The sequence below is a fragment of the Pseudonaja textilis genome, chromosome 13 (genome assembly GCF_049901715.1).
Source record: "Pseudonaja textilis isolate UNSWEBS1 chromosome 13, rPseTex1.2, whole genome shotgun sequence".
Taxonomy (NCBI): Eukaryota; Metazoa; Chordata; class Lepidosauria; order Squamata; family Elapidae; genus Pseudonaja; species Pseudonaja textilis.
Window position 1 is genome coordinate 2500258 of NC_142002.1, and position 15142 is coordinate 2515399.

At 45.0% G+C, this 15142-nt stretch overlaps 1 protein-coding gene across 2 annotated transcripts in view; it reads left to right on the forward strand.

The window, feature by feature from the left end:
• Positions 1–14906, forward strand: part of MEGF11 (multiple EGF like domains 11) — a 498439-nt gene extending 483533 nt beyond the window's left edge. The window contains exons 22-23 of one of the 2 annotated variants that reach the window (XM_026709368.2): positions 11067–11273; positions 14522–14906. In XM_026709368.2, coding sequence (XP_026565153.2) covers positions 11067–11273; positions 14522–14682 — 368 coding nt within the window. In that variant the 3' untranslated portion in view covers positions 14683–14906. Of the gene's footprint in view, positions 1–10860; positions 10941–11066; positions 11274–14521 lie in introns of those variants that run through there. The other variant, XM_087941849.1, reaches the window with a different exon arrangement.
• The last annotated feature ends 236 nt before the right edge of the window (positions 14907–15142 follow it).

The window sequence follows — 15142 nt, forward strand, 5'->3', positions numbered from 1 at the left end:
GCCCAGGCATGCTTTGAATGGCTGACCTTGTTATCCGCAAAGGGATGGAGTTGGCAAGGAAGGGGAAAACTGTCGGAAGATGAACAGAGCCTTTCTGTAGCAGCTCCGCTCTGGAGAGACTGGCTCTTCTTGAGCGCTTCATTGGGTTGGTTGTTTTTTTTTTTCTTCTCCGAGGGTCCCTGGAGGGATGAGGGAAATGTCACTCTCTCCCCCTGCTTCATTTTGCCAAAGATTTCTGTGCCAAGAAAAAGCTATTTTCCGTAACTTAAGATTTAGAGTAATGTCCCTCTCGGGCACGGTTCATTTTGGAAGGGGTGGACATTGCCAACGTTGGTGCATTTAGGGTGGATTCTTCGTGAGGACAAGGAAGGTACGGCAAGCCAACATTTCCAGAACTTCCAAGCATATCTTAATATCCTAATATATGAAGAAAAAAAAAAAGATCTTATATTATGGGTCTGGAAGCTAAATTGTATAGTGAACAGCTAAGACTAGACGCTATGGGGCACTTGCACAGCAGAACAACTTGACACAAGGACAGCTTTTTCCCCAATGCCATCACTCAGCTAAACAACTAATTCCCACGACACGGTCACTACTAACACTGTATTATTATTATTATTATTACAGTATTATTCTCATCCTTACTAGTACCTATCTCTTCCCACTTATGGCTATATCCATGTTGCTTGTATCTTTACAACTTATATTGTTTTTATTGTTTCCTAGTATGGTTTGATTGCTTATTAGCATCCCATGACTATCACTAAGTGTTGTGTCTTATGATTCTTGATGAATATATTTTATTTTTTATTTATGTACACTGAGAGTTTATGCACCAAAGACAAATTCCTTGTGTGTCCAATCAAACATGGCCAATAAAGAATTCTGTTCTGTTCTATTCTATTCTATTCTATTCTATTCTATTCTATTCTATTCTATTCTATTCCATTCCATTCCATTCCATTCCATTCCATTCCATTCTATTCCATTCTATTCTATTCTATTCTATTCTATTCTATTCTATTCTATTCTATTCTATTCTATTCCATTCCATTCCATTCCTCTATTCTATTCTATTCTATTCTATTCTATTCCATTCCATTCCATTCCCTTCTCTTCCTCTATTCTATTCTATTCTATTCTATTCTATTCTATTCTATTCTATTCCATTCCATTCCATTCCTCTATTCTATTCTATTCTATTCTATTCTATTCCATTCCATTCCATTCCATTCCTCTATTCTATTCTATTCTATTCTATTCTATTCTATTCTATTCTATTCCATTCCATTCCATTCCATTCCATTCCATTCCTCTGTTCTATTCTATTCTATTCTATTCTATTCTATTCTATTCTATTCTATTCTATTCTATTCTATTCTATTCCATTCCATTCCATTCCATTCCATTCCATTCCATTCCTCTATTCTATTCTATTCTATTCTATTCTATTCTATTCTATTCTATTCTATTCTATTCTATTCCATTCCATTCCATTCCATTCCTCTGTTCTATTCTATTCTATTCTATTCTATTCTATTCTACTCTATTCTATTCTATTCTTTCTATTCCATTCCATTCCATTCCATTCCAAGGGAACTAGGTATCTTTAGCCTAATGAAGAGAAGGTTTAGGAATGACATGATAGCTGTCTCCCAGAACTAGAGGGACTGTCACAGAGAAAGAGGGGATCAACCTGTTCTCCAAAGCACCTGAGGACAGGAGAAGACGTAATGGATGGAAGCTCATCGAAGAGAGAACCATCCTAGAAATACGGATACATTTCCTGACAGTGAGAACGATTAATTAGTGGAAAGAAAGGCCTTACCTCTGGAAGTTGTGGATCCCTGGAGGTTTTCAAGAAAAGATTGGACAACCATTTGACCAGGATGATAATAAGGTCTCCTCCCTTGATCAGGGGTGGACTAGAAGACCTCCACGGTCCCTCGCATCCCTACGATTCTATGATACTATATCTTCCCATAAGGACCAGATGCTTGCTTTTGGGGAGGGGGACCCCCTTCTCAACAAAATAAGATGATCAGGAAGCTGAAGTCTACATTTAATGTTTTCATTTGAGAAAGGAATGGCTTTGTGAGTTGGGAGACCTAGGTGCCTCCAGCATCCAGAAGACCCTTTACCTGGTCAACCTGGTTGAGTCAGCCTTACCTGAGTGATCTGTGTCCTAATCATCTCATTATTGGATTCTGAAGTGCATTTCAACTTGAGCTACCTTAGGAGAACAGCCCATGTGCCCATCCCTGAAAACACAATGCTGATTCCTCTGTACCCAATTATAGGTGTTAAGGTTAAGCACCCCAGTGCTGGCTGGGGAATTCTGGGGATTGAAGTCTACATGTCTTAAAATGGCCAGGTTTGAGGAATGTTGACCTGAAGTTTCCCATGGCCTGCCATCCTTAGGACGTGTCAATCGAGAGACTAAGGTTAGATAGACTGGGTGAAACCAGACTCAGTAGCAGCGACGGATCTTGGAGTCTTAGTGGACAACCAGCTAAATATGAGCCAGCAATGTGCAGCGGCAGCTAAAAAAGCCAATGCAATCCTAAATTGCATTAACAGAGGGATACAATCAAGATCAAGTGAGGTACTAACACCACTCTATAAAGCTTTAGTAAGACCACACCTAGAGTACTGCATCCAGTTTTGGTCCCCACACTATAGAAGAGATGTCAAGACTCTAGAAAAAGTGCAGAGAAGAGCAACCAGGGTGATGAAGGGACTGGAGACTAAAACATACGATGGATGGTTGCAGGAACTGGGCCTGGCTAGTCTAGGGAAGAGAAGGACCAGGGGAGACAGGAGAGCAGTCTTCCAATATTTGAGGGGCTGCCCCAGAGAGGAGGAAGGGGTCAAGCTATTCTCCAAAGCACCTGAAGAAATAATGGACAGAAATAATGGATGGAAACTGATCAAGGAGAAATTCAACCTAGAAATGAGGAGGAATTTCCTGACAGAACAATCAACAGCTGGCCTTCAAAAGTTGTGAGAGCTTTATCACTAAAGGCTTTCAAAAAGAAACTGGACTGCCATTTGTCAGAAATGATGTAGGGTCTCCTGCTTGGGCAGGGGGGTGGACTAGATGACCTACAAGGTCCCTTCCAACTCTGTCAATCTGTTAGATGTGAAAGGAACTGCTGAGGATCTGATTTGGTTCAACTCACCATGGGTTTGGCAACCAAGACTCTTCCTCTTTAAATGTGGGTGTGTGCGCGTGCGCACACATACACACACACACACACACACTTAGTGAACAGCACACCGTCTGGATCAATTCGTTTATATACTAATGCTTATTAAGTTCCTAATTTCATATCCCTTTTACCCAGCTGTTGATAAAACAACTCCCAAATTCGAAAATATTCTGTGTCTTCTTTTTCTTTTATCTTCTGTATTAATCTGTCCATTTCTGCACAGTCCAATATTTGTTTCATTATATCTTCTTCCCGTAGGTGTTTCCTCGCTTTTCCAATATTGTGCAAATAAAATTATTGCTCCTGTCAAAACATGCAATATCAAGTATACATTCCCTTTATCATATTTTTCTGAGAATCCCATTTATTAAGGCGAGTTCTGCTAGTCCCCTGCCCCGGGCCTCTTGCAATTAAATGATGGAAGCCGGGTTTGTTGACAATCACAATTGAGGAGACAATTCTTTTTTTTTTCCTTGAGTCGATTTTATTACAATGGTTTCATTTAAGATTACCTATGCTGTGTTCCTTTAGACAATAAATCTTGGCACCTTCAGAAGGGAGAACAATAAAGGAATAACACAATAACAATAATGAGAACAATACCATTAATATGGTTTTATATGTTTATAATAACAATATGCAAGATATATAATTAAAAGATTTATAATTAATGTCAATAATAATTTAACCATTTTTATTGATATTAATTATACATCTTTTTAATTATATATCTGATGCTAACTTATTCATTATATGTCATTAATATTATTATAAATCTTAACATTTTTCCATTTATTTATCTAATCTTCCTGGGGTCCCAGGAATCAATACTGACTTAATGGCACAGAGTCAATCTCATTTGCCTATGAGTTGCTCCCGATATCTGGTTCTAGTCATATTCAACACTTAATAATTATTTTGTTATTATTAACCTCTAGAACTCTCCCTAACCTTCATCAGGTGCAGTAAAGACAATAAAGCAAAATAAACTTGTCTCAAGGTTTTTACAGGTAATTTTTGATGTATAACTATTCATTTAGCAACCGCTCAAAGTTACAACGGCCCTTAAGGAAGTGATTCGCAATCATTCCTCGCACTTACAATGGCCGCAACGGCCCCCAGGATTACAGGATCAAACAGCAATGGCAAACAGCATGTATTCCTGATGGTTGCAGGCAAAAATTTCAGCAACAGGTTCTCTGCCCAGTTGCTGGGTGGGCGTAGCTATGGTGGGCGTGGCTTGGTCGGCCTCCTGCACCATGGTGGGGGGGGGGGCATTTTTACCCTCCCCAGACTCCGGAGGCTTCTCTTGAGCCTCCGGGAGGGTGAAAATGTCCTCCCTGGGCTCCGGAGGCCCTTTGGAGGCTGGAAATGGAGCTATTTCCAGCCTTCTCGAGCTTCCAGGAGGCCCATTCTTTGCCTTCCACAAGCCTCCATACGCACCCGGACTTTACTTGCATCTAAAACAGGCCGCGTGGGGACTCCTGGGAGGGGAGGGGTGGTAACCTGCTTTCCAGCTCCGTTCTCCTGTGCAGGGCAACCAAAGAAGACCCAGATGATCAGCTGGGACTCAATGGGAGGCAGAGAATAGGTGGGGTTGACGAGACCAGTCAGAGGTGGGATTTCCCGCTTCTCTGAACTGCTCAAAATTTCCGCTACCGGTTCTCCAGAACTGGTCAGAACCGTTTGAATACCACCTCTGAGGAGAAGGTACTTTGGTGTGAGTGAGCCCGTTGCTTTCCCCCTTTAAGACCCACTCATCTGCCCCATCCTGAGCAGAATTATGCATCTGACTCCTTGCTATGTTGTCTTTCATCTCGGGAACATCAGAAAGGCTGGTTTCTTTTAAGAGGCCCTGCTAATTAGCCTGAAATCTTTGCTTTTGATTTAAAGTTATTATAGCGAGCCGTGTTTGCATCCTCTCTCATCATACACGAATACCCACATTTTATTTTATTTTCATCCTGCTTTCTGTTTTAATTGCCCGTCAGCTAGAAGAGGTCCCATTATTGGCTGGAGTCTCAGGGACTTCTGAAGCTGATTGATTAGGTGTTGGTTTGTCAAAGGCATAGATATCAAAAGGGGGAAATTAGGAGGCTGCGGGTCTGAGTGCACAGAGCAGACTGGACTACAAAGGTATCTGCTGGGTACGGTGGTTAAACAAAAGTCAAGATAATGGCTGCCGCGATATGATCAAAGCTTTATGTATTTCTGTGCGCATCACACACCAAATGGCCAGAGCTTCAGCAACACTAACAAGGCCGCCACCTTGCCTTTTTGAAAATCACATCCAAGGGATGCTTTGGCTAAAATGGATTTGCGTGAGGTCCTTAGCTCCCAGCCATCGTCTTAGCAAAGCTGTACGAAGCCATGATGTCAGAGTGTTTATAGCGTGACTACTCTTGCGAGACAACCTGGGAGCATAGGACATAGGACACAAAGCCTTTGTCTTTTAACAGTGATTTATTTATTTATTTTATTTTGATTTATTTATTTTTATTTGTCAATCGCTTACAAGATAACAGGTATAAGTATATACATAGTTATGAATACATGAAATGGGTACATATAAGAAAAATAAAGAAACAATAGGACAGGGACGGTAGGCACGTTGGTGCGCTTATGCACGCCCCCTACAGACCTCTTAGGAAAGGGGTGAGGTCAGTAGTAGACTAAGGTTAAAGTTTTTGGGGTTTGGGGAAGAAACCACAGAGTCAGGTAGAGGTTTCCAGACATTGACCACTCTGTGGCTGAAGTCGTATTTTCTGCAATCAAGTTTGGTGCGTTTTCTGTCCTGTCTCAGGAGGTGGATTTGTGGCTATGCAGATGCAGATAGTCAATTCCACAAAACATCCATAACAAAGTACATTTATTGGTACATCAGGTATCTTCATAACTCACGTTTGTGACGAAGCTCTTCTATAATGACCAATCCTTTGTATATCAGCATTGCAGAGTAAAAAATGGTTCTTTTCCTAACCCATCACGTACCGATAGAAAGAAAAGCTGTTATCACTCCATGCGTGTAGGCAAGAATGGAGGGAAACCTCCCCTCAACCCCTCAAGGGTCAATTTAGTGACCAATCAGGATTACAGATGTAACCACGTGACATGAACTACATTTCCCGGGATACCTTTAACTACATTTCCCATAATGCAGAGAAGGGGCCAGGACCATCTGGGAGTGGGGTGCTGCCTCCGGAGTCTGGAGCCTCTGGAGTCTGGCAGCAGCGAGGCAGAGGAAGAAGGGGAGCCTGTTCCCAGTGTGCGTGTGCGCAGAGCTGCTAGAAGGCAAGAGCAGCTGAAACAAAAGCGGCGACTCAGGAGTAAGGCTTGGAGGTGATTGCCCCTCCCCTAAGGGATAAAGGACAGGCCAGGATGATGAAACCTTTGCAGGAAGCAAAGTCGTTCGATCGGTTCAGAGTCATTCTTGAAGCTCTTTGTACCTCAGTTGGGGGTTTGGTTTTTTTGGTACTTCGGTTGGTTTCTTTTCTAGTCAATTTGATACTTCTGTATATTGGCAGCACTTCACAGAACTGAAAGGTGGGTGCTTATCTCAGGGGACTGTTTGAGATTAATTCCGGCTGGGAATGAAAACAATTCCCAGCGTTGCAGTAAAATAAGTCTTGTTTTTAAAATAAGCGTGCAGGTAATTATGGTTTAGGAAGCCTGGGTCAGGACATGTATTTTGCCCACAGAAAGACAGAGTTTCTGAAATTGCTTCTGATAGAAATATTTCACATTCCAAGCAAGGGTGCCCTCAGGATATGGTTAAAAAAAAAAAACAAGTCGAGATAGCAATCAAGACTCTCCTTATTTTTTTTAAAAAAAGTGTGTTGTGTGATATCCCTGATTCCATACTTGACAGAGTGGAAGAAGTGCATCTAACTTGGATGTAGACTTGAGTTTGGTGGTGGATGTTCATAATTAGTTGAAGGCAGATTCTGAGGTTCCTACCGGGGCAATTAATTCGTTCATCCAGCAATACCCTTTCAAGAATTGGGAGCAGCTTGTAAGAGACACCAGGGACTATAAATGAGATTCCTCAGTTCGCACAGGCCCTGGATTGCTTATAATTATAGAGAAGACCCATGCTTTCATTCCCCCCAGGCTTCTCTTTGAACTATTACAAAAAGAAGTGCATTGGGAGCATCTTTGAAAACTATTCAGCTCAGAGGATGTGCTCCAGTCCTTGCGTGACCCCTGACTACTCCTGCGGTTTCTTGCCAGTAGCTTCCTCCTTCTTCTCTCTATTCCTTCTCATCTCATTCTTTGGGTGAGCTTTCAACATCCCCAAGAGAATTGTTGTTATGGCCGTCGGGTCAAGCTTAGTTTCCAGTGACAAAAAAAAAAACCCAACAACTCCATGTAGGGTTTTTGTTTTGTTTTTTTTCAACTTTTCCAGAAAGTTTTTCATAAGTATCACCTTCCAGGATGGCCTTCAACTTCTCAGCGTATGCATTCTCGATCCATTTCTGGGTTGTTTTTCATCTTCTCCATTTTAGAAGTTTTTCAACTTCTCAGCCAGGGGCAAATGGACTGAAAAGGGCTGGTTCAGAGTCACTCAGCTGGTTTCTGGCCCTAAAGGAGTACCAGAATATGGCTCTCCTTGTGACTGAATAGACCAAGGGAGGCATCTTCCTTAAAACAGATTCTCTGGATTGTCACAGAGTCTTTGAGTGACCTACTAGTTTTAGAGAAACTAATGAATGGAGGTATGAACGTACGTAATGGAAAGCCATAAGCATTTGCTTAAATCAAATTATGGAAGGAGTTTGTAGCGGTGGTGGGATTCAGAATTTTTTACTACCAGTTCTGTGGGCGTGGCTTGATAGGCGGGCGTGGCTTGGGTGTGGCGTGGCTTGGCTTGGTGGGCATAGCAGGGGAAGGATACTGTAAAATCTCCATTCCCTCTCCACCCCACTAACCTGCTTTCCAGCTCCGTTCTCCTGTGCAGGGCAACCAAAGGAAACCCAGCCAATCAGCCGGGACTCGATAGGAGGCAGGGAATAGATGGAGGCGGGGCCAATCGGAGGTGGTATTTGCTGGTTCTCTGAACTACTCAAAATTTCTGCTACCAGTTCTCCAGAACTGGTCAGAACCGGCTGAATACCTACCTCTGGTTTGTAGGTATCCAGATGAAGCTTCATGTAAATACTACCAGTTATATCCAGCATTTATGGGGAAAGAAACATGTAATGGTCATCAGGTCAAAGCATAGGAATCCTGTGTAGGTATAGAATATAGATCATAGAATAACAGAGTTGGATGTGGTCTTAGACATCTTGAGTAGACCAGCCCCCTGTTTGAGCAGAAGACCCTATGCCATCTCAGACAAGTGGCTGTCCAGTCTCTTCTTAAAAGCTTCCAGTGATGGAATATCGACAACTTCTGAAGTCAATCCATTCCACTGGTTGATTGTTCTCCCTGTCAGAAAATTCCTCCTTATTTCCAGGTTGAATCTCTCCTTGTTCAGTTTCTATCCGTTATTCCCTGTCTGGCCTTCGGGTGCCTTGGAAAATTGCTTGACCCCTTCCCTCCTTTCTGTGACAGCCCCTCAAATATTGGAATATTTGTTATCCTGTCTCCCCTGGTCCTTCTCTTCCCTAGACTAGCCAGGCCCAGTTCCTGCAAATGTTCTAAGATAGATAGATATAGATAGATGATAGATAGATAGATAATGATAGATAAAGATAGATAGATAGATAGATAGATAGATAGATAGATAGATAGATAGATAGATAGATAGATAGATAGATAATGATAGATAAAGATAGATAGATAGATAGATAGATAGATAGATAGATAGATAGATAGATAATGATAGATAGATAGATAGATAGATAGATAGATAGATAGATAGATAGATACATGATAGATAGATAATGATAGATAAAGATAGAGATAGACAGACAGACAGACAGACAGACAGAGAGATAGATAGATAATGATAGATAAAGATAGATAGATAGATAGATAGATAGATAGATAGATAGATAGATAGATAGATACATGAATAGATAGATAATGATAGATAAAGATAGAGATAGACAGACAGAGAGATAGATAATGATAGATAAAGATAGATAGATAGATAGATAGATAGATAGATAGATAGATAGATAGATAGATAGATAATGAGAGAGAGAGAGAGATAATAGATAGAAAGATAGGTAAATGATGATGGGTAGAGATAGGTAGATAGATGGATTTATATATCATATCATGTCATGTCATATCATATCATATATTACCATTGTATCATAAATATATTTATACAATCATAAAGAATAAAGAAGGTTCATTTCTGCAACTCCCCAGCACAGACCTTCAATTTAGAAAGGGTTGGAGGGGGGGAGCAGAGAAATTAGAAAATGCTCAACTCCCCCCCACCCCACACCCCTGCATTTCCTGTTTTACTCAAATGATGAATCTGAAGCGCTTTTGAAGGACGATACAGACCTGTTTGTACAGCGTTCCCTCCATCGTTCAAACTGCCTTGCGGGAAAAAAAAAGGCTATTCTGAAAGCAAATTATAACTTCCAAGTCCCATGCCAAGAAGAGCGCCAATTCTCCCCTTCCAGATCTTCTCCTTGTGGGATGGTCAGGAGGTATTTGTGTTTAGCATTGGGCAGCGCTGGAATCAGGGTGTCGAGGCGAATCCAAGCTCAACGAACTTGGATTCATTTCAATAGATTCGACACGATTACGATCCAGCCACAAATGTAATAATTTCCCCCTTGTCCCATGCAAATAGTCTTGGGCTTATGACCACAATCGAGCCCAAAATTTCTGTGTCTAAGCAAAACAGTTGTTAAGGGAATTTTGCCCCATTTACGACCTTTCTTTCCAGAGTTGCTAAGTGAATCACTGCAGCTGTTACGTTACTAACACGGTTGTTAAGTGAACCTGGCTTCCCCGTTGACTTTGCTTGTCAGAAGGTCGCAAAAGGCGTCTCGCGCACATCCTCCCGCGGGGATCCGTAGCAAGGGATTATCCTTCTGCCCATGTTTTCGTGCAACAAAGGAACTGAAGGGAGTGGCTGCTATCAGAACAGCTGCTTTAAACAGCCACACTGATTCTGACAGCCCCACCAGAGATAAATGGGTTCCCAAAAGAGATGAAAGTCCAGGTTGAGCACCCCCAGGATTGGGGGGTAGGGGTGCTCTGTGGCTGATGCATCTCAACCAGTGATTCAAATTTTTTTTACTACCGGTTGTGTGGGGTGGCTTGGTGGGCATGTCAGGGGAAGGAAACTGCAAAATCCCCATTTCCTCCCCACCCCGCTAACCTGCTTTCCAGCTCCGTTCTCCTGTGCAGGGCAACCAGAGGAGACCCAGCGGATCAACTGGGACTCAGGGGGAGGCAGCGAAGAGATGGGGTTGGCGGGCCCAATCAGAGGTGGGATTTGCCGGTTCTCCAAATGACTCAAAATTTCCTCTACCGGTTCTCCAGAACTGGTCAGAACCGGCTGAAGACCACCTGTGTCGTGCATGCTCCTTGGCGCCTCGGGTGGCACCTCCCTCCTCCACGGGTGGCTGGGTGGGCTGGCGCATAAATGTAAACGTAACTGTCACATCGAGACCCTTGTAACCGTGAGAGCTGTGGTACTGAAGGGTTGTTTTTCTTCCCACCAAATGTTCAGGACATGACTTGCACATGAGTTTGGATGAGCAGATGGTTTGGCGAGACATTGGTGGTTCGGACATTCCCGAGGCGTAACTGGTGGGTTCCTGTGCTGTGTGCGTTGAGGGCTAGGTCTCCAACCTCTCCCTACCCCTTCACCCCCGTACCTCGAGGCCCGGTGGTTCCCGCCCGCTAAGAGACCGAGCCGGCCTCTTGTCTTTGCAGACTACGTGAAGGAATCTGCCCATAGCTCCAGCTCCGCTTCCCTCAACAGCAGCGAAAACCCCTACGCCACCATCCGAGACCCTCCCATCCTGACCCGCAAACCGCCCGAGAACAGCTATGTGGAAATGAAGTCTCCTGCCCACCGGGACGCGTCGTATTTGGACATGCCAACCTCCTCGCCGGCTCACAAAAACATCTACGACGTTGGTAAGTCCCCTGGAGAAGAGCAGCTAGGAGAAGTTAGGGCAGGCAGTCCTCGACATACGGCCACAATTGAGCCCACGGTGGAAAAAAAAATCGGTTAGTGAGTTTTGCCCCGTTTTATGACTTTTCTTCCCACGAGGGCTGAGCAAATCGCTACAGTGGTTAAATTAATAACCACGTTAAGCGATTCTGGATTCCCCACGGATTCGCTTGTCAGAAGGTCGCAAAAGGGGACCAAGCTAAGATTCTGTGTGGTTTGGAGAACCCCCAAATCCCACTCCTGGTTGGCCCCGCCCCTCCCGCCCCTTCCATCCCCACCCCAGGAATCCCAACGGGGCCCGTTTTGGATGCAGGTAAGTGCAAGGTGTGCACAGAGGTTTGGGGAGGGTGAAAAACGGGCCACCCAGAAGTTCAGGAAGGCCGGAAATGGGCCCTTTTCTGGCTCCCCCCTCCCAGAGGCTCGAAGAAAGCCTCCGGAGCCAGGGAAGGGCAAAAACGCTCTCCCCACCTGCCGTGGTGCAGGAGGACAACTAGGCCATGCGCAACCAGGCGGAGAACCCCTTGCTAAAAAATTTTAAGCGTGCCCCTGGATCACATGACCCCGGGATAATGAGAGTCTGGCTCCATTCATGGCCCCCAACTCCGCTGACATAACCAGGATATTTCAGGAAAGCCACAAGGTGGGAGTTGATTGTAAACCCCCCCACCTTTCGAGGAATGATGTTCCATAGAGAAGGGGCCACCACTGAGAAGGTCCTTTTCCATGGTCCCAAAAGATGTAATATGTGCCTAATTAATGGGACCCACAACGTATCACACCTTCTCATCTTGATCTAGTAATCATGAAATCCAGATGGGCAACTTGTAGATGCCACTCAGAGGTGTCCGAAGGGAGAAGAAATGATAACAGGGGAGTCTGTAGAGAGTGGTAAGATAAAAGTAAAGGTTCCCCTCACACCTACGTGCTAGTTGTTTCCAGCTCTGGGGGGTGGTGCTCATCTCCGTTACAAAGCCGAAAAGCCAGCGCTGTCCGAAGACGTCTCCGTGGTCATGTGGCCGGCATGACTAAACACCGAAGGTGCACGGAACGCTGTTACCTTCCCACCAAAGTGGTCCCTATTTTTCTACTTGCATTTTTTACACGCTTTCAAACTGCCAGGTTGGCAGAAGCTGGGACAAGGAATGGGAGCTCACTCTGTTAGGCGGCGGTAGGGATTCGAACCGCCAACCTGCCGACCTTTCCGATCAACAAGCTCAGCGTCTTAGCCACTGAGCCACCGCAGCCCTTTTGTAGAGAGTAGGGGAGGTGTCAAAAAGTCAAAATGGCTGCCACAATAAATTAATCAAAGCCCCTTATTTCAAAAAATATGAATTGCAATACATGTAAAAACATTGTTGAGCTTCCATCTCACATTTGTGGCCTCCATCTTAACTTTTCACTCCTTTTCTTGTGAACTGTCCTACTGTCACCTCTTGTCTGCCCACCGGTCATAAAGGAAGGAAGGATGTAAAATGGAGTCCTTCCACTAAAACATCTCCATGTCTCCTGCTGGCTTGGAGGGAAGATCTGAAATTGGAACCTCGAGTGGTCCATCTTCTCTTTGGAAGTCGAACCATTCTTAAACTCCTGCCTCCTCCTTCAATTAGTTCATAATGATTCTTGATACGGACAGGCCTCAACTTACAACAGTATGTTTAGTGCCCATTTGAAGTCACAAGGGCCTTGAAAAAAGTGACTTACGGCCAGTGGTGGGATTCCAGAAAAAATTACTACCGGTTCTGTGGACGTGGCTTGGTGGGCATGGCAGAGGAAGGTTACTGCAAAATCCCCCTTCTCTCCCCGCCCCACTAACCTGCTTTCCAGCTCCATTCTCCTGGGCAGGGCAACCAAAGAAGACCCAGCCGATCAGCTGGGACTCAGTGGGAGGCAGAGAAGAGATGGGGTTGGCGGGGCCAGTCAGAGGTGGGATTGGCCGGTTCTCCAAATGACTCAAAATTCCCACTACCAGTTCTCCAGAACTGGTCAAAACCAGCTGAATACCACCTCTGCTTACGGCCATTTTCCACCCTCACCACCATGGCAGCATCCCCATGGTTACGTGATTAAAATTCAGGCGCTTGGCAACTGGCCTGTATCTATGACAGTTGCAGCGTCCTGGGGTTACGGGGTCTCCTTGTGTGAACTTCTCACCAAGCAAGATCAGTGGGGAAGCCGGATTCGCTTAACAACCTCATTATTAAAAGAACAACTGCAGTGATTCGCTTAACAACGGTGGCAAGAAAGAACATGGGGCAAAAGTCACTTGACAACTCTCTCGCTGAGCCACAGAAATGGGGCCCGGAAGTCGAGGACTACCTACACAGAAGAACCAAAAGGATAGGGATTCTTGAAATGTTTCTGGATTGTCTGTTGTGTCATCTGAGGAGTGAGTCTCTGAGGCAGGGGTGTCAAACTCAAGGCCTGAGGGCCGGATCCACGGAACTGCCCTGGAAACAGTGAAGGACTGGCCCCCACTGTGCTTCTCCATTTTTGCTGGCAGAGGGTTGCGGGAGGTTGTTACAGCCAAAAACAGAGCTCGGGGCCCCGTTTTCACTGGGCAGAACACCCAGGTCACCACTGGCACCCAGGGCTGGGCTGCTGGGGGATTCGCAGGGGTTCGGAAGAGCCGCTTGCTAAGATTCTGTGCAGTTTGGAGAGCCACCAAATTCCCACTCCTGGCTGGCCTCGCCCACCCCTCCCCTCCCCTCCCCTCCCAGGAGTCCTCAAGTGGCCCGTTTTGGATGCAGGTAAGTGCAGGGTGCGCACAGAGCTCGGGGAGGATGAAACATGGGCCACCCGGAAGTTCAGGAAGGCTGGAAATGGGCCTGTTTCTGGCTTCCAGAGAGCCTCCGGAGCCCGGGGAGACCATTTTTGCCCTCCCGGAGGCTCGAAGAAAGCCTCCGGAGTCCGGGGAGGGCAAAAACGTCCCCCCCCATCCCCGACTCCTGGAAGGCCCACCCAGGAACCAGGCAGAGAACAACCCCTGGCTAAAATTCTTGAAGCCCACCCCTGCTGGCGCCCCCGACACGAGTGATGTTGAGCTGGCCACACTCACCCCGGCGCTCCGAGGTCAAACACAACCCTGATGCGGCCCTCAAATGAAATGGAGTTTGACACACACACACACCGCTCTGAGTCGTGTGGATACTCTTCCTAAGATGTTTGATGGGCCCCCCAAAAAACCCCTGTCTCTTTGTTGTTCTTTCCACAGAGCCCACGGTCAGCGTGGTCCAAGAGATGCGTCTCCGCAATGCTGGTTACATCCAAAACCCATACGATCTTCCCAGAAACAGCCACATTCCCAGCCACTATGACATTGTCCCGCTAAGACACAGCCCAACTCATGGGACACTCTGGGATAAGCCCTCTTAAAGGGCCAGGCCACCCGGACATCCCCAACCACCCACCCCAAACCACGTGCCATGTGAACATTGTTCTCGGACACAACAAAGATGACAATCTTTTTTTTTTTTTCCGTTTTATCCTGCTGTATATTGGAGGAGAGGAAGACCACCCAAAGACAATTGTTGGGGCCCGTTTGCTTCTGCATGAAAAACTCTTTATTATTTGACAAAAATAATTTTATACATGTTGCAGGAAAAGAAAAGAAAAGGAAAAAAAAACCCAAGAAAGCTCCTTTACGATCCAACAGCAGAAAAAAGACGTCGGAAAGCCATTTATCGCCAAGGTCAACCCTGGACCACGTGTGATTTGTTTTTGCTTTAAAAAAAAATGGAGGGGGAGGGAGAACATACCCTTTGCTGCAAGTTCTTATAGCTGCATCTGTACTATATTATCATCTGCTTAAAGAATTCTTTTGTATAAAAAAAAA